The sequence below is a fragment of the Excalfactoria chinensis genome, chromosome 3 (genome assembly GCF_039878825.1).
Source record: "Excalfactoria chinensis isolate bCotChi1 chromosome 3, bCotChi1.hap2, whole genome shotgun sequence".
NCBI classification, from domain to species: Eukaryota; Metazoa; Chordata; class Aves; order Galliformes; family Phasianidae; genus Excalfactoria; species Excalfactoria chinensis.
Genome location: NC_092827.1, coordinates 27055238 through 27076645, shown reverse-complemented (window position 1 = coordinate 27076645; position 21408 = coordinate 27055238). Strand labels below are relative to the sequence as shown.

Here is a 21408-nt window from a genome sequence, read left to right as displayed (position 1 = left end):
GAAGAAAGGAGGGCGCTTATCGCCGCATCGCGGAACGAAGCGGCCCCGCTCCCACTCCAGAGCAAGAACCGTGCTGCCGGGCACCGCTCTGGGCTTTTATAGGGCTGCCACCTCCGTATGCCTTGGAGCGGGCATTTCTCTCCGCACGCCACACAGGGGCTGAGGCAGGGACCGCTTGTTTCTACCATCCGTAACACACACGGCTGCAGGGACACCAGCCGACCGAACCGAGAGGCACAGCGGCTTTCGCAGCTGACACGCTCTATCGGCACACCCCCCTCTAGGGGCCGCGGTGCCGCCCCTCCGAGGCAGGGCCAGGCGGGGCGGCGGCCATTTTAGTTGTGGGCATCCCCCAGAGCGCCATGTCTGGTGAGGGAATCGCCGATCGTGTTGTCCGGCTGCGTGCCGCGCTCGGCAGCCGTGGGGTCGGGAGGCCGCGGCGGGGTCCGGCTCCTCCCTCCGCGGGCCGGGTGAGGCTCTGAAGGCCGGCAGGCCGGCGCCAGCTCGGAACGCGGAGGGTGGATGCGGAGGGTTGAGGCTACGGACAGGCTGTGCTGGGTTCTGCCTGTCTGTCTACAGTAGTCCAGTCAGAATTGAGACGTTTCTGCCCTGGGCAGCACGGGCTGGGCCTGCTGCATTGGTGCGGTGCCTGCTGCATTGGTGCAGTGCCTGCTGCCCTCGCTGAGCTTCCTCTTCTGCTAGCCGGGTGTCAGTGGGAAATGAGGTTCCTCCACATCCAGAGATGTGTAGCAGTGCCGGTTTGCTCGCAGGAGGCAGTGAGCAATAAAAGCTGTTCGCTGCTGGGTTTTGGTGCCTTGTTTTTCTGAACAAAGTACAACTGTTTTAAGAGGTTGGGGATCTGAAATCCAGGTAATGCGGTTAAGCTGCTGACTCGGGTTGGACTTTGTGCTTGTGTGAGTGTCCTTAAAGAGTGAGGTTACTTATCTAACGAGCAGTTTGTAGGACTGGGACTCGAATGCTTGTTTCTCTGTAACCTGTAAGGTAATACCATCTGCAGATTGGCTCTGTAGTGAGATGGTGGCATAGCTCTGCCGGGGTGGCCCTGCAGAGGTCAGCACACCCCATGCCCTGCTGTCAGCTGGCCTCGGGCTGTTCAGGTTCCTCAGTGCCTGCTGCAGGGGGAACTTGCTGTTGGAACTCCGTAGAGGGAGTGTTCAGCTTCTTGGAAGGTGAACTCATGGGAGTCAAACAGCCTATCTGCGCATTCATCTGCAGGGCTGTCTCCACGTGGAAAGGAACAAATACTAAACACAGTTCTTTCCAAAACAGGCTAATGAGGAACAACCTGTTGGCACCGCTGGAGGAATTTGGCAGGATGAGGCCTGTCATTGTGGTGCACGGTGGAGCTGGCCGGATCTTCAAAGAACGAGAAGAGGGATGCCGTACTGGTGTTGTCAGAGCTGCGCTGCAGGGTTACGGTGTCCTGAAACAAGGAGGCAGCGCCTTAGATGCAGTTGAGGAGGCGGTACGGTCGATGGAAGATGACCCTCATTTTAATGCAGGTAATTTTTAAAGAATTAAATGTGTGTATAATTATGTATGTTCAGTGCTTGGTTATGATCATTGTGAAAACACTGGCTTGTGTTTGTCTTGAATTATGCATATTGTAGTGAAGTTGGTGTCAGAAAATGAGTAATTTGTTTATTGGTGAAATAAAAAGGCATGGTATGTACCACAGTTTCTTGTGAGCACACTTAGGCAGTCAAGTTAGTCTTTGTTATTTCTGTACCTACTGATTCATTCTTGTTCTCCAGTCTTACTGTTGTGTAAATCTTCCCTGTCCCCATTCTGCATCTTTAGCTTTTAAGACATGGACTCCTTAATGAAGTGTATGTTCACTTAACGTTCATACTTAGGTCACTTGTACACAGCTTGCGGCAATATTTAAGCCTTAATTCTTTACCTTTTGCTAAAGGAAGATTTGGGGATATTGTATATGTTTTACTTAATGCTTGCAATTAGTGCCTTTGTAAATAGAATTATACAAATCATGCACTAATGATGTGAGTCACGAATTAATACAGCGAAGGTTTATAACTGAATTTCCTAGCAATTAATGTCAATTTATCATAATAGCAGTTAATAACCCAATATTTTTCTCCTATTTGTATAACCTCAAGTTTGCTATTTGGATGCGTTTCAGTGAAAATATTTCACCATTTCCAGCAAGGTATGTCATGTGATGAAAGAGGACCCATCAAAGTTCAGTGACTCAGATAACATACCTGTTTCTTGTGTGGATGCTTAGTGTGCAGAGATTCACTTTTTCTTTCTCACCTTGCAATTGAGAGCAATGAAAAGACTTTTTCCCATATGAAAGTTTTAAGTGATCCATTGCTGACTTGGGTTGAACTTCCTAATTTTTAGAGGATTAAACAAGAGACATGTGTACCATGAAGCAGTCGTATAATTAATATGAAGCTGGTGTTCCCTCATTAACTTGCTATCTATATTGGTCAACTTTTAGGACTGTGTTTTGCTCAGGTCAGTAAATCTGTAACTGTTTGACCTTCTGTTCTTTCTGTAATTCTGGGTTCTATCTCTAAACATCTCTCAGACCAAATGACTTATATTTGCTGTTTCGAAGCCATCAGCTTCCTATATTGTAGGAAAAAAATCCTAATTTTCGAGAAGTATCATTTTCTAGCCAACGTTAGTTATCCAATGTCAATGTGGGGGCAACTTCAGTATAAATTTAAGCCAGAAGATTGTTTACATCTCTTAATCATTCCATGTAAATAATTCCATACTTTCATGGTTTCTTATATGCTAGTTTGATGGTTCTGTAAATCAAAATTATGTAAATAGGAAATGTATTTTAGTTGAGTGGGATTCTCTGGCGAAAGCTTGCTTTAGAGCAGACTATTTAGGCTTATTTATTTAAATGATAAGCAGCAGTCTGTATCATTTGGGAGCTTATTTTAGAAAGTAGGATCACAATGGCAGTATTAATGCAAACTTTTTTTAACCCTTTATTTATAGTCTTATCACAAATACTTCTGAGCTTGGGAAGTAGATGACAAGAAGTGAACTGATATGTGACAGAATATGTTTCTCTTATCTCAGAGCATCCATGTAGCTCTTCATATGGAGATGTTTCCACAGACTTGTGCTTTATACACAGTATTATTTCTTCTTTCCAGAGTTGCAGAAAGGAAACTTGGCTGTAGTTCAAAATCACTGTTTTTTCCCCAGGGTGAGAACTGCAGCCTCTCTCACAGTGTACTGCCACTTAAAGGAGCACACACTGCTCAAAGTTCAAAGTGATTGCACCGTCTGAGGATGGGATCTTAGACCCTGCCATGGTCAATGACTGCTAGGCAGTTTAACTTTACACTTTCTTAATTTATAACATGCAGTATGTGTTTGTGGGAGACTTTCTCATGGTCTGACAGCTTGTCCTTATTGAAATATGTATTAAACTAGTGTTTTGTCTAAAGATGTTTACTTCAACTTGTTCTAATAATATTTATATGTTGTTTATAGTAGATAAAGTGAAAAATTTTTAGCAAAATTTGCTTGAACTAGGCTTGAGCCTTGAGCCCTTGTTGATGTCTGACTATGCTGATCTAAGTCCTTAACACTTATATATACATACAGCTGTGTTAGTGCTCATTAGATACAGCTGCTCTCAGAGTGAGCTGACAGCTATGTGAAGAGGGCCCTGATTGGAGTGGCTTTTTAAAACTCATGGTATTTATCTCTGTAAAATAAACGTTTTGCTGTAATATTTTCCTAGAAAACACAGATATTGCACAATAAATCACAATAAATATGGAGAGGAATGAGTTTAATAGTCAAGTTGTGTCCTACAGTTTTCTGCAGAGGAACATTTAGGAAATCCTTAAAGATCTCCAACAGACATAGGAGATTTCTAATGGAGTGATGCAGGAGGCTGGTAGAGCATCCTGTGGGGCTGTCATTTTTCTGATTACTGCTGTTTGATAAAGGTATACAATGTTCTAGGGGGAATTTTGTGGATATGGGTGAGAGAAGAGCCTACAAAGGAATAAGAAGGACATGGTAAGGCTTATCTAAGGAATAAAAGAGGACCTGTTCCTCATATCAGAATAAGGGAAATTCTGGAAGAATGATTTTAGCACAGATGTCTGAAAGGAGGAATGCATAAGCTCTCCACAGATCAGTGTAGCATTGAAATATCCCATTCTGAATGATGTGGTACTGAGCTCAGAAGTAGCTTATATGGTTGGAGGGGGGCAAAAAGTCCTGGGGTAGAGTGTGGGCATGTATGTCTGTTGGATGGAGTTCTGAAATACTGGATATTCTGAAATACAGAATCTTGTTGCTTCCTGTAACTGAAGATTTAACATGTGCGTATATTCAGGCCAGAAATGCATAGGTATAATTAATTTATGTCAGCAGTTACCAGCAGTAGATTCTGGCCTGCTTTAATGTCAGTTTAGCAGGAAAAGCAAACAACAAAACCTGTTGTAGTTCTGTACAAAGTTTGAGTATTTCTACCTGAGCTACTTTATAGTTCTACCATGATTTTTTGAGTTTCTTTCTAAATTCAGTCGTATTCAGCCTAGTTAGCTTGCACATGTGTTGACTTAAACTTAACATTCCCCTGGGAAGAGTTACTTATGTTATTAAAAAAAAATGAACAACAAAAACAACACAAAAAACACTGTGTCGTCTCATCTCGTATTGCTAATTTTCTCTTCTGCTAACATTAACTTAATTGAATAACTGCCCAGCATTTCATCTCTTTCTTTCTTCCTCCATCTATACCATCCTCCATCTCGTATCATTTGATAGTGATGACCGTGTTATTTCAGGGTTTTTGTGCAGTGGTGAATGAGCACTTCTGTTGTGCTGTATGAATTTTGTCAGTTTCTTGGAATGCTCTGTGGCATTATTTGTTTGATAGGCTGAACACTGTGCAATATTGTTGGGTGACCTACAGCTGGGAGAACTGTAAAAGTAAAATAGATGTCTTTATGCACATGTGATGTGAACTGGGGGGGATAAAGAATCTTGTTTATGATTGTCATTTTAACTTTCGTAGCTGGTATTTAATTTTGGGTGGGATTGCATATGTGGCATTCTGTATAGTATCTTATGACTGAATTCACAATTGTATGAGTTTCAAGTGTGTTTTTCATCATATAAAAATAAAACTCAATTTTTCAAGTAGCCATTGTACTCTGTCAGATTTCTGTCTATGGTTGGATTTAGTAGTTATACTCAGCAATGTTTCTGCTGTTTTGCATGTGTTCAGGATGTAGGTACTTCCGGTAAGTCAGACATAAAAGAGAAAGTTTGCTTGATGAGATCCATTAATTGAATCAGCTGCTGGTTAGCTCTTAATGACTTAATTATTTTTCCCTTGCTCCTCCTCTTTTTAATTTTAATGTTGTTTTTACTCTTTGGTCTTTAGGCTGTGGTTCTGTTCTTAATGAAGAAGGTGAAGTAGAAATGGATGCCATTATCATGGATGGAAAAAATCTGGCATCTGGAGCGGTATCTGCAGTTAAACGTATAGCAAACCCAATAAAATTAGCTCGACTTGTCATGGAAAAGGTATGCTGAATCTGAACTTGAATATGAAATATTTTTTTCCTTAGTACTTCATCTGGTGCGTTGAAACACCTCTTTGTGAATACTCCCTTGAACTATGAAAGAATGAGATATAGAAGGTAGTGCTTAGAATCTATGATTGTGACCACGAGGAGCATTTAACATCTTTGGTTGGGGTTTTTACTGAGTGCTATTTATTATTAAAGATAGCATTCTGAGGAAATGAGCTCTGTTATATAGTTGAAAGGCTAGGGGTAGAATGTCTTCTAATAATTCAAGGGTGAACAGTTGTGTATGTTTTCTGTAGACCAGTTCAGTTAAAAACCACTGATGATGTCTCCTTCTTTATGACAAAGCCTCATTTAGGATGAAGTTAATACAGTATTTTTTTTGGACAACAAAACTTTCTAATGCATCCCAGCCACCTCCAACAAAAAACAAAACAAAAATCTGCCCTCTGTCTCTTGTCTGCGGTAAGATCTGTTGTCATTGACTGGTGCTTTGGGTCTTCAAAAATGGTTGAAGCTAAATTTAGTAGCAAATAAAACATTCAACTGTGTAAGGCCATGTAGAATGGTTTGGCGCTAATGCCACAAAATGAGAAGTACTTCCATTTTGTAGTGCAGCGTATTTCTGTTTGCCCAGCTGCAATAAATTCTGTGTAGATGACAACATTCAAATGTAGATGTTAACCTAAATTGCTTGATATATTCTGAGGTGAGCTGCTGTTTTTCTGACAGATATTACAAACTGGAATACAAACCAGCCTATGTTACTCTTCTATTCATCTTAGGAAGGTATTTTGGGGCACTAACCCGGGCTGTTTCATGATGCTTTTCAGAATGTATTTTATCTGTTTTATTTTACTGTAAACAATTAAAAATACACTGAACTAAGTGACCTCTGGGTGATAAGACTGGTGTTTCCTGTGGTCCTAAGGATTTCAGGTTGCTTATTTCCTAAGGGTGTCAAGAAACATCACTGCCCCAAAGAGTTTTAAAACGTGAAGTTCCCCCCCAAGAAAAACAGTTAACAAATGGAGGAGTTCCCCACCTGCTTGTTGGGTTTTTTTGTTTGTTTCTGTTCCATCACCTTGAGTTTTCACTACATCATCTGGAGTACTGTGTCCAGTTCTGGGTTCCACAGTACAAAAAAGATAGGGATCTCTTGGAAAGAGTCCAGTGGAGGGCCACAAAGATGGTGAAGGGCCTGGAGCATCTCCCCTCTGAAGAAAGGCTAAGTAAACTGGGTCTGGCCTTGAGAAAAGAAGACTGAGAGGGACCTGATCCAGGTGTATAAATATCTGAGGTGTGGGGGGCAGAGTGGCGAGGCCAGACTCTTTTCAGCAGTGTGTGGAGACAGGACAAGGGGAAACGGGCAGAAACTGGAGCATAGGAAGTTCCGCACGAATGTGAGCAAGAACTTCTTTATGGTGAGGGTGACGGAGCACTGGAACAGGCTGCCCAGGGGGGTTGTGGAGTCTCCTTCTCTGGAGATATTCAAGACCTGCCTGGACACCTACCTGTGCAACCTGGTGTAGGGAGCCTGCTTTGACAGAAGGGGGTGGAACTTGATGGTCTTTGGAGGTCCCTTCCAACCCTTACGATTCTGTTATTCCTATTATGGAACAATATGGGCTCCATCTGGTGGTCAGAGTAGCTCCTTAAGCTGCTGTTGTGCACATTTGTCTTGTACGTTATCGTGCTCTTAGTGAGCTCAAATTTGCTCAAATTCATGGTACAGAAGAAGGGAAAGCATCTGAATGATTTCTGTTCATGTCTTACTGTAATACTGAGCATGTCAGTCTCTAGAGATGGAAGGCTTAGTACATTAACTAATTAATCAAACAGATACTTGAGAAAGCAGTTAACTTCCCATTAAATTATTCCTGTTTGTAGTGAACGAAAGTGGAATGATGCATTGAAATGACTTGTTTTTCTTAATGGGGCGTGTAATCCCCCTCAGCTCCAGCACTTCATTAGATGGATGTCATGTGAACATTACAGCACTGATTCACTGGTACCAATAAACTGTTTGCGTATACTTTTTTTTTTTTTTTCCCTGATATCATCCAGCTCATGAAATTAGAGGGAAATTTAACCTATGCCATAGACTTCTCAAGGCAAAGGTGCGTACTTCTGCTGTGCTCTTTGCACTGCTGGGCTTGTTAAAGAGCTGACCTGAATTTCAGGCCAGCAACTGAAAGCTGGGGATTTTCTTCCTGCTTCCTTTAAGATGAACTAAACAGAAATTTTCTGACATTTGTTGTTTGCTATTAAGAACTCTGGAAATGTTTTTTTTTCTGTTTATTTTGTTTTGTTTTGGATTACTCTGTTTTAAGTGTGTCCCAGAAAAATCACAGAATCATAGGTGTTGGAAGGGACCTCCAGAGAGTGGGGTCCAACCCCCACTGAGGCATCTAAGAAAGTTAACAAGTATGTTCATGAAACTGTAGAAGGAGAATGAGACAGGAAAATCTGTTCTTTTGGTTGCTTGGCGGTGTTCTACTAGCTCTTTTGGTGGACAAAATACATCAAATTCTCCCTAGGACGCTTTATTTTCAGCAAGGACTGCAAAATGTTCTCATAAGAACTTATTCTTTGGTGTACAAGTATTTCTTCCTTGCGTGCAGCTGATGAAGGTGGTAGGATCATAGAATCATAAGGTTGGAAAGGGCCCACAAGATCATCTAGTCCAACCGTCCTCCTTTTACCATACCTACAGAAAACCACTAAACCATATCTCCTAGCTCCCTATCCAGATGCTTCTTGAATACTGCCAGGGATGGTGACTCCACCATCTCCCTGGGCAGGTTATTCCAGTGCCTGACTACTCTCTGGGAGAAAAGGTTCCTTCTTAAGTCCAGTCTAAACCTCATCTGATACAACTTGTGACCATAGTGGGTATGTTATCAAAGTCTGCACATGGAGTATTCCCTCAAGGAATTTTTAAGGTATTGCTTTATTTTCTAAAACAAAAAGTACTAGAAGAGCAGTGGGTTGCATTCTTTAAGAAAGCAAGTGATGGAGGAGGCTACCTTCTTATCCAGGTAAAGTCAAAAGAAAAGTTGAATGGAATTTTCTGTAAGCATAATTGGAATTATTGAATCACGTGCTGTGGTGGTTTAGTTCCAGTGGCAGAGTGGGGGCAGTGTTGCATAGAGAAGTTCCCTTCTAAGTTAAGAAAACTTCAGCTTCGTTATAAATAGGCAGGGTCTTCCATTGTCAGGTAACAGCACTTGAGTAAGGCTGTTCTCCACTCTTTCAAATATGGAGTAAACCTCTTCCTTGTAACTGTGCCTCTTGTTCTCTTGAGTGGTGCTGTCATCAGCTGAAGAAGTAATTTCTTAAATATGAAAGATACTTGATGTTAGGACTACCACCTCGTGAATGACCATTCAGGAACATTTTCAGTTCGAATCCCCCCTGTGGCGCAAGTGGCAGAAATGCTGCTCTGCTACTCAGAAGGGCTCGAATCCTGGGAGTTGGACTCAATGATCTCTAAAGTCCCTTCCAACTCGCATGATACTATGATACTATGATGATTTTTAATGTGACATCTCATTTCCTGCTTGTGTAAGCATTTGAAAGGATTAGTGTGAAAATGCCACAGGCTGAAGCAGAGTTCGGTATCTGTGGTTTGGAAGGAGTTTGGGCTTGCATCCTTCACGCTATCCAGTGCTTTGGATTCCTCGTGGTAATGGCTGCGTATCATTGCTTTAGAAATCAGCAAAAGTTGATGGTCTGCCTGAAGCTTTGAGACTGTTTTGTCTATGGAGTGTTTCAGTGCAGCGTGTCACAGAAATAAGTACCAGATTTGGGAATCCTCACTGCAGGCTGAGAAGTGGAACCGCTGGGTGCCCTGCAGGCCTGCTGCCTGCAGCATAGCCTGAATTTGCTCTTGGACCATAGTCCAGTCCCCATGTGTTGAGTTGCTGCATGAATGTATGAGCTTGTCTGAACTTAGCAGTGTTCTGTTGTGACTCTGGTATTGTCAGGCCATTGCTTCTGAGAAACCTTCTTAGGCTCTGCTGAGCAATGAACAGCTGTGCTGTGCTCCAAGTTGATGCACTGTTTTGGACACAGGCTTGAAAAATCAAATCAGATGCTGGAGATGCTGCTAAAACAATGATGAATGAAACAAACTTAACTGGCAAGTTGCTTAAAAATAGGAATTAAGCAAGCCATGCAGACTTGAAAGTGTGGATTTGACCAACGTTGTTGACTTAAGATATGCTTCAAGTGCTTTGTTAAATCAAGGACTAAATATAGAGATGCTGTAAATGTTGTTTGAAGAGAGCAACCAATTTTTGTCAAATCTATTAGAATGATATTCAGTTCCTAAATATGAAATTGTGGGTCTGTGAGAATGGCAGCTTGTTGAAAAAGAAGTATTAAAAACAAAATGGTTTAGCAGTTGTTAAGAAACATTTGACTGTATCATATAAAAACATTTCTGGATATAGGCATAGAAAACCAGGAAGTTTAAAAATACAAAGAAAATTCCAAATGTTATTTTGTCCGTGCTTCCAAAAATAGAGACTATACTGAGCAATTTGTATAAGGAAAAACAAGAAGTGTCAGTGATTTATTTATTTATCTATTTATTTTGCTTGTCTTCTGCAGACAAAGCACATGCTGCTAACTGACCGTGGTGCACAACTCTTTGCTCAAGCTATGGGCGTTCCTGAGATTCCAGGGGAGAAACTCATAACTGAGAGATCTCGGGAGAGATGGAAGAAGAATCTTGAGGCAGATTCCAATCCTGTCGAGTTCCAGAAGTAGGTTTTTTATAACATTTTTGTTTTAAATACAGGTAATTTACTTGGTGCTATCAGTCCTTCCAAAAAAAAAAATACCTGAAAAACTAAAAGAAAAAAAAAATCCTGAAGCTTGAAGGCTTGTTGTCAGCCTTGATAATATTTCAGTTCTGAGCGAACTGTAGTTTGCCATAATCTTCACAATACATCCTCAAATAAATATCCTCAAGATCCAGCTTTTAGTGAATTTGCTAAAGTTTAAGTGACTACGTAAGTTTTCCAAGGAGAGGCTGAGAGTTAGAAACTCACCAGTCCACCATTGAAAATTACAAAGTTCTTGTAAAAAAATAAAATCATAAAGCTGGTTTTGGTTGAGCAGACCATCTGACTTTGTCTTTAAACTGGTCTAGGTAGTTAAATTGTGTCATATTTTGACCAAGTAACTCCTACTGAGTGCCGGTTGTGACTGCCGGTTACTGGAGTTAAAAGGAGAAAAAATTGACCAAGAAGTTCAATGTAGTGGTGGGTGTGAGAAGAGATGCTATCAGACTACATTGCATACCAGCAAAATGAAAGTCACCTGAAAAATAAGCAAGCTTCACATAACAGAATGGAGAGGAAGACAAGGTGGATGAGAAAGGAATAAAAATTGAGAGGTGTCAAATGCTTTTTATGCACATGGGATAGGCATAAATACTGCGTTGTTTTGAATTCGCATTTGTGTGGCAACAGTTGCTGCATAGGAAAATACTGTATTACATACTGGTGCTAGTCTGCTGTGTGAAATAGTAGTGCTAAGTGAAGCTGAAGAATTTGTAGATCAGAAAAAAGGAAGAAGCTGCTTCTGTGGGCATGTTAATTAAAATTAATGAGATTAGGCAGTAATATATATAAGCTATATGTAATTTACATTTAATTGCTAGAAGGAAAAACAAAGTCTTGAGACAAGTGTAAATGCAGTCTTGTAAACAAAATGAAGCTATTCCTTGACCATGAGATATCAGTCATAGTTCATCTTGTCTCCCCTAGAAGTTTCAGGTTTCTTTTTAATCTGTGTGGTATGCAAGGACCGTGTGGTGTTACAGACATTGCCAAGAATTCTGAGAATGGTGTAGCTGCCACCGTCCCCTGGCCTCCTGAAGAATGGAGCTGGAAGCATGGCATCTGAGCCTCGGATCATTCTTTATAACCACTTAGGGTTTTTTTTACTTACTAAAGATGCCTAACACTATTTCAGCTTTTTCATATTCTGGACAAGAAAAAGTCTTAGCCACGCTGTGCTTTTCCTGACAAGCATTGCCCATAAACATAGGCACAAGTTCACAATGCTGAAAAGAGGTCTGTTTATGCCAACCTGTTTGTTCTTGTGTTGTATGTGGAATGTTCTTTTTTTCTCATTATGTCCTTAGTGATTATGCAGAAACTTGCCTGAAGCAAACGGGCAGAGGTGAAGTAGTACTGGTCGGAGGCAACCTTACACCAGCTTATACTGGGAACATAAAGGTTGGCTGGCTTGTACTTAATCTTTAGTCCTCAGGTTCTCAGAGAGTATTAGCTGCTTTAGAAGCCTTTAGAGCGTTCCAAGCAAAGAGCTTGGAAGAAGAGAGAGCTTTCTCTTTTGCTGATTGGAAGCCTGCATTCGTTTACATTGAGAAATTATGATTCTGTTGCATGTGCAGTCTGATATCTTTTACCCCTTTTGCTAACAATAAAGTGTGGTGTTTTGTCTTCAGTCTCTCAGTCCAGAGATTCTGACTTTTATGCTTTCTAGAGTTGCTGAAGACTCCCTGACAATTCCAGCACTGTTCACACTGTGGCCTAACCAGGCCCTGGGACACATGGAGGGCGCTGTGCAGTGCTGACATATAATATGGCACTGTGCTTGATTTGCTAGGAAATTGTCTCAGTTCTCAAATAATGCAATTTGAGAAGACATTGTATGCAGAAACATGCTGCCAAATTCATTGCGCACTAAGGAATCTGAGAATGGTTTGGGTTGGAAGGGACCTTTAAGATCACCCAGTTCCAACCCCCTGCTATAGGCAGAGACACCTCCCTCTAGATCAGCTTGCTCAAAGTCCCATCCAGCCTGGCCCTGAATGCTTCCAGGGTGGGGGCATTCACAGCCCCTCTGGGAAACCTGTTCCAGTGTCTCACCAAAACATTTTGTGTCACTGGACTGTATAGCCAGGTGAAATGAAGGAACAGGAACATATATCAAAAAGAGATTTGGACAGTAAAGCTACTAATCTCAAATTTTATACTTTGGCAGCAGATGAATAGGTGGAAATACTGGTGCTATAGTTATGGCTCTACTTGCCATTTTCATTAGAGGTATTGGTAACTAATACAATGTCACTGACAAAATGGCTTCTTAGTTGTGTCGTTCAATGGCTCTTTAGCAGGATCTGTTGTGATAGGACATGGGGAAATGGTTTCAAACTAAAAGGGGAGAATTAGATTAGATATAAGGAAAAAGTTTATGGGAACAGGTTGCTCAGAGAGGTGGTGGGTGCCCCATCCCTGACATTCAAAGTCAGGCTGGACAGGGTTCTGAGCGGTCTGATGTAGCTGTAGGTTTCCCTGTTTTTTGTAGGGGAATTGGACTGGATGACCTTTAAGGGTCTATTCCAGCTCAGACAATTCTGTGATTCTAAATACATACCTTGGAAAATGTCGATCTGGACATGCGTTCCTTAATTTCTCAGGAGGATCTAACTTTAGTTGGTTGAAAGGCGCTATATGTCTATGCAGGGGAGCACTGAATTTACTAATATGTTCTTCAGCAAATAATTTGTAACAGATGGATGGGTGGGAAGCCCATCTGCACCAGCATACCAGTTTGAGATTAGGTTCGTCTCCACATAAATGTCAGAGCAGTCTGTAAGTCCTCTGAGTCATCAGTCAACTTTGAATTGCTGTGAATGAAGTGTAGGGGCTGACAGTAAGATATTTTACATAAACAGGAAGGAACTGGAAGTTGGTTCTGTGAGAAATTGATTGGATATCACAGGATCATAATATTAAGTTGAGAAAGACTTCTGAGATCATCTAGTTTAACTGTCTTCCTGCCACCATTATTGCCCACTAAACTATGTCCCTAAGTACCACATCTGCGCATTCCTTGAACAACTCAAGGAACAGTGATTCACTACTTGCCTGGGCGGCCTGTTCCAGTATCCAGCCATTCTTTTCAGAGAAGAAATCTCTTGACCTGAACCTCACCTGGCATAACCTGAGGCCACCCGCTCTTGTTCTGTCAGTAGTTACCCACAGAACGGACTGGCCTCCACCTCACCGCAACCTCCTTTCAGGTAGTTTTAGAGAACTATTAAGATCGCCCCTGAGCCTCCTCTTCTCCACACAGAACAATTCCAGCTCCCCCAGCTGTTCCCATAAGACTTGTGCTCCGGGCACTTCACAGCTTTGTTGCCTTTGTGTCCTTCTTTGGACACTCTCCAGGGACTCAGTGTCTTTCTTGTAGTGAGGGGCTTAAAACTGAACACAGCAGTCGAGCTGTGGTCTCACCAGAGCTTAATACAGAGGGACAGTCACCTCCCTGCTCCTGCTGATTGCGCTATTAATGATAGAATCATAGAATCATAGAATTACTCAGGTTGGAAAAGACCTTGAAGATCATCAGGTCCAACCGCAGCCTAACCAGTAGCCTATCTCTTAAAAAACAACAACAAACCTCTGCTAAACCTTGGTTTCTTCAGAAACCAAGGTTGCCTTTGGCTTTCTTGACTACATGGGCAAACTGCTGGCTCATGCTCAGCCAAACATCAACCACCACCTCCAGATCCTTTTCCTCTGCACAGCCTTCTGGTCATTCTGCCCCAAGCCTGTAGCAGTGCATGGAGTTGTTGCCACCAAAATGACCTTAGCTTTGACTTTGGGGGTTACACAGAGACCCTCACCAGTGCTCAGACAACATCCAAAAGTAGTTTTGCGGTTCTCTGAAGGGTTGGTACAAATTATTTTCCTTTGTGGAAGGACTGAGATTTTCTGGATATAGCTTTCCTAACCAAATACTGTTTTATGTACTTGTGTGAATTGCCAAGATTGGAATATATGGACCCTCAAACTGTTGCTTCTCAGTACTTTCTCTTGCTTCTCAATACAGCAACTGTTATGGTAAGTTAAGTAGCCTTTTTTTCCTATCAGTATGAACTTACATGTATATTTTAAGCAGCCTATTAAATATGAGTGCTGAAGAAATCGGGCAGTAGTTGAGACTTGTCTTTTCTTCAGTCAATGAAGATTTTTAAGCTGGTTTGCAGTTTCAACATTCTCCTGACCAAGTGATAAAACCTCAAGATTGCTTAGCTGCAAAGTACAGAGAGGCAAATACGTGTTAGTGATGCATTATGAACAATACTAATTAAAAGCCACATAAATAACCTTTTTAAAATTTATGTATTTATTTATTTATTTTGTGGCATTCAAGCATTTAGGGGAATAAGGAAAAGGAAGGAGGAGGAACAGGAAGGAAATGATTCAGTGCATTCTAACAGTGCTCTCCTTTTATGTATTTACTTGTTTACGTGCATTGTCATAAATAATTCAAGTTAACTGCTCATTAAGAAGTGGGAGATGATTCTTACGTCTTTGAGTTGCCCATAGAGGAAAGTTGTAAGTTAGGTGTGCCATAGCCAAAAAACTGCTCCAGGTCTGCTGATAGTAAATTAGCCATGGGGAGAGATCAGACTGTTTAAAAAAGGAAAAGTCAAGAGCTGCTCAATTGCACAGAAGACAAAAGTTGTGAGAATTGTTGTTTGTTGGTTGTTATTTTTGTAATGAGAGGCATGATTAAAAATGGCTTTCTGATGAGCAGTAATTTTTTGCAGTAATCTTTTTCAAGTTTTTTGAAAGCAACCTAGGGGATAAATGCAGCGTGCTTTGGCAGGTATGTTTTAATTCTACCTAATTTTGTGAACTGTTTTTCTTGGCAGAGACCTGGGAACAGTTGGTGCAGTTGCTGTAGACAGTGAAGGAAATGTAGCTTGTGCAACATCCACTGGAGGACTCTCTAATAAATTGATTGGCCGTGTTGGTGACACAGCATGCATAGGTATGGGCTGTGGGGACCTGCCTCTTGTGTTTTGGAGGTGTCTCACTAAAAATTTTAGTGTTCGTAACACAATCTCCTTTCTGTTATTGGAATGAAAGAAAAAGCGATACATCTGAAACCAAGTTCTGGGATTCAAATGTATGAAAACTGAAGCTCCTCAACACAAACTTGAGTTAGCAGATACAGATGAAAAATACAGATGTGGTGCTGTCATCGTCACCCAGCACTCTTCTGTTTGGAAAACGGGAATTTGAATTTCTGTCCTTTTTTTGAATACTAATTTATTTTCCTGTGTCTTTTCTAATCATTCTAATAAAACTATCAATACGTACGTCTATGCTCATAGCCAAACAAAAAGTATAGTCAGTTCTGTACTAAGATGCTGTTTTCTTTGTACTTAAGGTAGATGTAATTGTAATGACTGTTTGTTAGATCAGTAAGCCAGAATTACCAAACAACTGGCAACTTGGAGTAAATTCCTGTTCTTAGAGAGCCCAGATGAGGCTGCCTCAGAGCCTGATAGATGTGCTGTAGAATAAAGGAAATATTTTAAGATATCTCTTATCAGAGTATAAAGAGACACTTGAAAACCCTTCCTTAGTCTTCTCTCTCTTGTGGGATAAACTTGCCATTTGATTACTTCAGGACTGTACTATTGAATTGGGGTTTGGAAAATAATTATTTTTAGCAAAGCATGTTCCAAACTCAAGTAGCATTGCTGTTGGCAGTACATGGTTATTTTACAGAGCTAACTTTTTTCTCACACCCTCACTTACTGATGTTCTGACATCCTCTGGTGTGAGTATGATTTTCAGCCTCATTGCTTGCTGCTGCCTTCTGACTGCAAATACCCTTTTCTTAGGTGGGTCACGTTCATGGCGTTCATAGTATGGTAAATGTTTGTGGGAAAGAAGTGAAAACTGGCACTGTTCAACGTACTGCTTTCAAATTCTGTTCTTACTGGAGGTCTGCAGAACTGGATGTTGTCCTGTTAAAGATATGAGTTTACTGAAAGGGAAGTTGACAGGTCGATTTTGGCAGCATTTCTCCACATGTAAATCGTAGTCTGTTGAAAGAGACTGATCTGATCAGGAAAGTAGGAAATGGAAGAAACTTTCATGGCTCTCCTCTACCACTTTTGGTCCCCAGGCCACCACAAGAACCTTGCTTATCCATGTAGCTCTGTGGTATGCACCTACCCAGCAATTGGGAAATGTTTTTTCACAGAAGATACGCTAGAAACATGGGTGTTGAGCAAGCTGAAGCTTGGCGTAGAACAGGGTGTGGAATGTCCCAGTCAAACGAGGATGAGGGGAAAAAAAAAAAAGGAGTGGGAGTTCAAACAAAAGGAATAGTCTGCTTGTGGTGAGGACTTGAGACGTTCTTTAGGGTGCTTCATGATGATTCACTACAGCCCTGGCTTTTCAAATCTCGGCTCTAATTTTGCTCTTGCAGTTAAATTCAGCACAAACTTTGGTCACTTCATCATGTCCTCACAAGGTCTTTCATCATTCCATCTCTCTCTGTAATGTTGTGTGACAAGGCATTTTGCATCCTATTGGATCCCGATGATCCTCAATCATCCACTGTCCCACACTGTTTCAGAAAATAATTTCCCCCTTTCCTGGTTTTTGCGTGACAACCAGCTCACTGGTCTTCTAGTTCTTGTAACTTGGCAGTTGATGTCTGTCATATAGTCAGTGTTGAAACTGAGGCAGAAATGGAAAAGATGCGAGTTACTGACACTTTGCTCTCAGAAGTGCACACAACTTCTGGACCCTTAGGAAAGGTGTGTTATTGTAAACAATGCAGAGCTTGTAAATTGTATTACACAAAATACTGCTTTTGTTGGTTTTTTTTTTTCCTTTCCTCTCTGAAAAGGAAGTGGAGGTTATGCTGATAACTGTTTGGGTGCCACTTCAACCACCGGACATGGAGAGAGCATTATGAAAGTCGTCTTAGCCCGACTGATCCTCTATCACATGGAGCAAGGTACCTTCCAGACTTTTTGTAAGCTGAAATAGGGAGGATGGGAGATGTTGCCTAATGATGGCAGCGTATGTACTGTCACCTCAGAGCAGCAGTCAGAAAAGTTACTACTGGAGTGTATATGGAGTGATTGCCTCTTTAGAAGAAACGAAGCAAAATAACGAAGAGTTAATAAAGTTAGCATTGCTCCGAGTGGACGGAAATATTCGGGCTTCTTGATGCTAAGCCATTTTTAGATGAATGTATATTGAAGTATATGATTGTCCTCTTTGTACTGTTTAATTGAAGTTTTCTTTTATAAATTCTATTCAATTTAAAAATATATAGTTTTTTGAATAAAGATGAAAAAAACAAAACCAAAACTTTTAAGGAAACAATAGGAAGGAGATGGAGGTAAAAGAATCAGAGATGAAATAAGAAATATCACCTGTCTGAGAAGCTGTGATGATGTTTGTTTTAACAACTCTGATTATAGCAACAGAAATATTTTAAGACATTTTGACTGTGATTTACAATTTCGTTTTGTTTTGGAAAATCTACTGGACTGACTGGGTGGGTATGTGGAAAACAGCTGACACAGTATGTCTGATGTGACTGTAATATCATCTGACTGTGGGATGACCCTGTAAGGCTTTACCTTCACTATTTAGCCTCTCATTTAAACCCTTCATAATGTTACAGCCAGTAAACATTGCCAGACAACATACTTGTATTGCGTGCAATTGAAGAACCATTAATATGGACATCAGCATTATTTTTAGCCATAGCTCTGGGACTGTACAGTGTAAATCATTTTGAGATCAGATGAACTGGAAATAGTTGGGAAACTTTCCATTTACATTTCTGTTAGAGAGGCGGTAAGTAGAAAGACATAACAGCTGAGAATATTTTTGCGATGCTTTTTGTTATGCTGTTTGCATATAATGGATGCACTTTTTTGCAAATCTCTTTGGTCGTGTTACAGTTTCAGCGTAAAATAGAACCTACAGATTATTTCCCAAAGCTCTGTTGTGGTCTCCCCTTACTCTTTATATTATGTCCCTAGCCATTCAGTTTGTGAATAAGTTTTAAGCTCAGTTCATCTAAACTGTGCAAACCATTTTCTTCTCTAAATGGAAGTTCACTCCACTGTAAGACCTCTGCAGCGATAGATGTCTGGCTCATGATACAGCAGGCAAATGGGGCTCAGATTAAAACAAAAGTACTAATAGAATCATCAGTCCACATGTGTACATGCTTAACAATAGCAACTTGCACTTATTCGCGCTGTTCAACCTTCATTCATCCTGCCCAGAAATATAACTCAGATGACAAGTAAATACATCAACAGTAGCTTTCCTTTTTTTAACCCCCATATTTCCATGAAGATGCCTATAAAACAATCCCCCACGTTCTTACAACTTTTTGAGTCTTGAATGGTCATTTGAAGATGCATGTTTAAAAACAGCAATAGAGCTCTTGGCTGTAATTCTGTTTAGCTATTCGGTAATTCACACAGTACATACTTTCTTTTGCAGACAATGCTTCAAAATTTGCTATTTTATAAGGGAATTGCTTTGCCCGTCTTAACGACTATTGGAATCTCTGCCTTATGGCAGCAGCTGTTGTCTTGATGAAAAATCAAACAGTGAAATGCTGAACCTTTGAAGTCAATGCCTCTGACCTGAATAGTCACAGTGTCACCCGTAATGACGTGGAATGGTGCTCCATCCTGTCAGTCACCAGTGCTGTGAATAATTCTGATTCTGCTGGTTTTGTTTGGTTTTAACTTGAAATTTGCAAAGAAGATGTGAAGGTCATTTTTTTTTTTCCCTGCATTGTAAGCTGCATAGCATTACTGATAGTCTGTGTGTTCAGACTTGCAATGAAGAAATACTCTGCAGCTATTAGAGGCGGGTGAGGATAGTGCACGGTAACTTAAGAATTCAGATAAATCTGTTACGATGAATTAAATGTAAGGAACAGATATAGTTGCTTTGCTGGTGCTTTCTGGTGTCCGTCTTCATCTTACTTGATACTTGAAGAAGCTTCAAGAAGGATAATGCTTATTTCTGTTTTCAGTAAATTTTGGAGATGTGAAATAATATGCTTTGGGCTCTGTTATGGCTGTGGACTTTGAACACAGATGACAACTGACGTTTTTAGTTGTTTTAATATCTTTTCCCAAAGTATAAATATAGCTAATGGCATACCTATGATAGAAAGCCTGCAGAGTGACATTTTCTCCTCAAATGAGGGCATTAAAACATGTTGTGTCTTGAACGTAGAGTTGCTGAGTTAGTCTGTATCAAATGTTGAAACCTGAGTATAATCTGAAGCTGTTCATATCCAGTCTTTGCAGCAGAATTGTGCTGTGGCAGTTATTTGCAACTGACCAGTGCTTTCCCATAAAGCAAACTGGAAGAAACTGCAAGTTTCTTGCCAGTTTAGTTGAAGGAAGAATTAGATTAGGCTGGCTCTAATGCAGAAGGCATGGGGAGGGTGTGAATCTTGAAGGGAATTTTAAAATTCATTTCAAGTCAGATATTGTGAAGTTATCTTGTTCTTCTTTTCAGGAATGTCACCAGAGATGGCTGCTGACACCGCATTAGAATACATGAAGACTCGAGTTGGAGGCTTGGGAGGTGTTATTGTTGTTAGCAGTTCAGGAGAGTGGGCAGCAAGGTTTTCCACCAAGCAGATGTCCTGGGCTACTGTAAAGGATGATGAACTACATTATGGGATCTACACTGGGGAGAGGCATACAAAATCTGTTGATGAAGCACTTGCGTCTTAAAGTGAGGGATTCTGAGAACAAAGAGCCGTTGACTATGGTAGAATGAAGATCTCAATTTTTTGTTGGAGGACAGTAACAACTGATTTAGTCTGTCATGAGAGATTTCTACTTAGTGACTGATTTCACAGACATCGCTACGCTTAGACCCAAAATGAATCCTGGGCATCATGATCACGAGTATACGTATAGTGCTTACTGGTGCCTTTGGACAATCAGATCTTCCAGAAGAATGTACAGTTTGAGGGCCATAGGTTTCTGTTTGCATTCTTTAATCCTGCATAAAAGGCAGCCCAAATTTCAGGAATAGAAAGGCTCCTTGTTGTCATGGTTTTGTAATGTTGCTGTCAATATTCCACATCATAGCATCATGTGCAGTATGGATCATTAAAAAGTTCATACTCCAGTTCTGTGGAATAACAACATCCCGAATACTCAGCTCTCAGAAGAAAACTACGTATCCCAGAGGACTTATTCCAGAGATAAGTCACAGGAGGAGGACATACATAATCTCGATCCCAGTCTGGAGTTCTCTCTCTCTCAGACTCTCGGAGAGTGAGAAGCATTCCAGCCGTGTCGCCTAGAGTTCACAGTAGGCCTCTCGGTTTTTGGGGACTCTCTTTCTCTGTTTTGTTCGATTTATTAGCCTCAATCATATTATATTATATTGTGTTATCTTGTATTCCGATATCATATTTAGTAAAATAAGTTTTCCTCCTTAGATTGCCACCGCTGTTCTCTTTTCCCATTCCCCTTTTCCCTTCCCTTTCAGGCCGGGGGCCCTACGGGGCGGCTGCCCCCTGTCATGGGCACAGGTAGATCTAGGTAACCTGTGACACCTGTCATGCCTCTTCTCAGATGCTGCTTCCAGGATGATTAAAGAGATAAAGTTTTACTAACTAAAAACTGCATTTTGAAAACGACATAGTTCTCCAGTGTATCCTGAGCAGTCATACCTTGATAGCAACGTTCTTATTGTCAATGAAAAATCATCAAACAGTAATAAAAAGTTAAGACTACTTTATCATCACAGGCAATAGTGTGTGTTGTACGCTGTTTCCTGACTTAAATAGGTTTATTTAATTTTTTTTTTACTGTGTCATAGTTCAATGGATTTTAGCATATGCTATGTTGTGGGTTTCCTTTGGGGCCAAGTATGTATGTATTACATGCCATCATACAGTGGAATGTTCTCCGTATAAGATAACCCAAATAAACATGGCAAAAATCTTAAATTAGATTTTAAAACTA

At 40.8% G+C, this 21408-nt stretch overlaps 1 protein-coding gene across 3 annotated transcripts; it reads left to right on the top strand.

Moving 5' to 3' along the window:
* Nucleotides 1-21408, top strand: ASRGL1 (asparaginase and isoaspartyl peptidase 1). 3 transcript variants are annotated; one of them, XM_072333297.1, is made up of 7 exons: nucleotides 1-369; nucleotides 1291-1523; nucleotides 5423-5565; nucleotides 10188-10342; nucleotides 15277-15395; nucleotides 17277-17387; nucleotides 19940-21408. In XM_072333297.1, the coding sequence occupies exons 2-7, from the start codon at nucleotides 1295-1297 to the stop codon at nucleotides 20158-20160; spliced, it is 978 nt and encodes a 325-aa protein (XP_072189398.1). In that variant the 5' UTR covers nucleotides 1-369; nucleotides 1291-1294; the 3' UTR covers nucleotides 20161-21408. The 3 variants fall into 3 exon arrangements, with proteins under 3 accessions (XP_072189398.1, XP_072189397.1, XP_072189399.1); XM_072333296.1 differs by having other exon boundaries at nucleotides 358-470; XM_072333298.1 differs by lacking the exon at nucleotides 1-369 and adding an exon at nucleotides 448-870.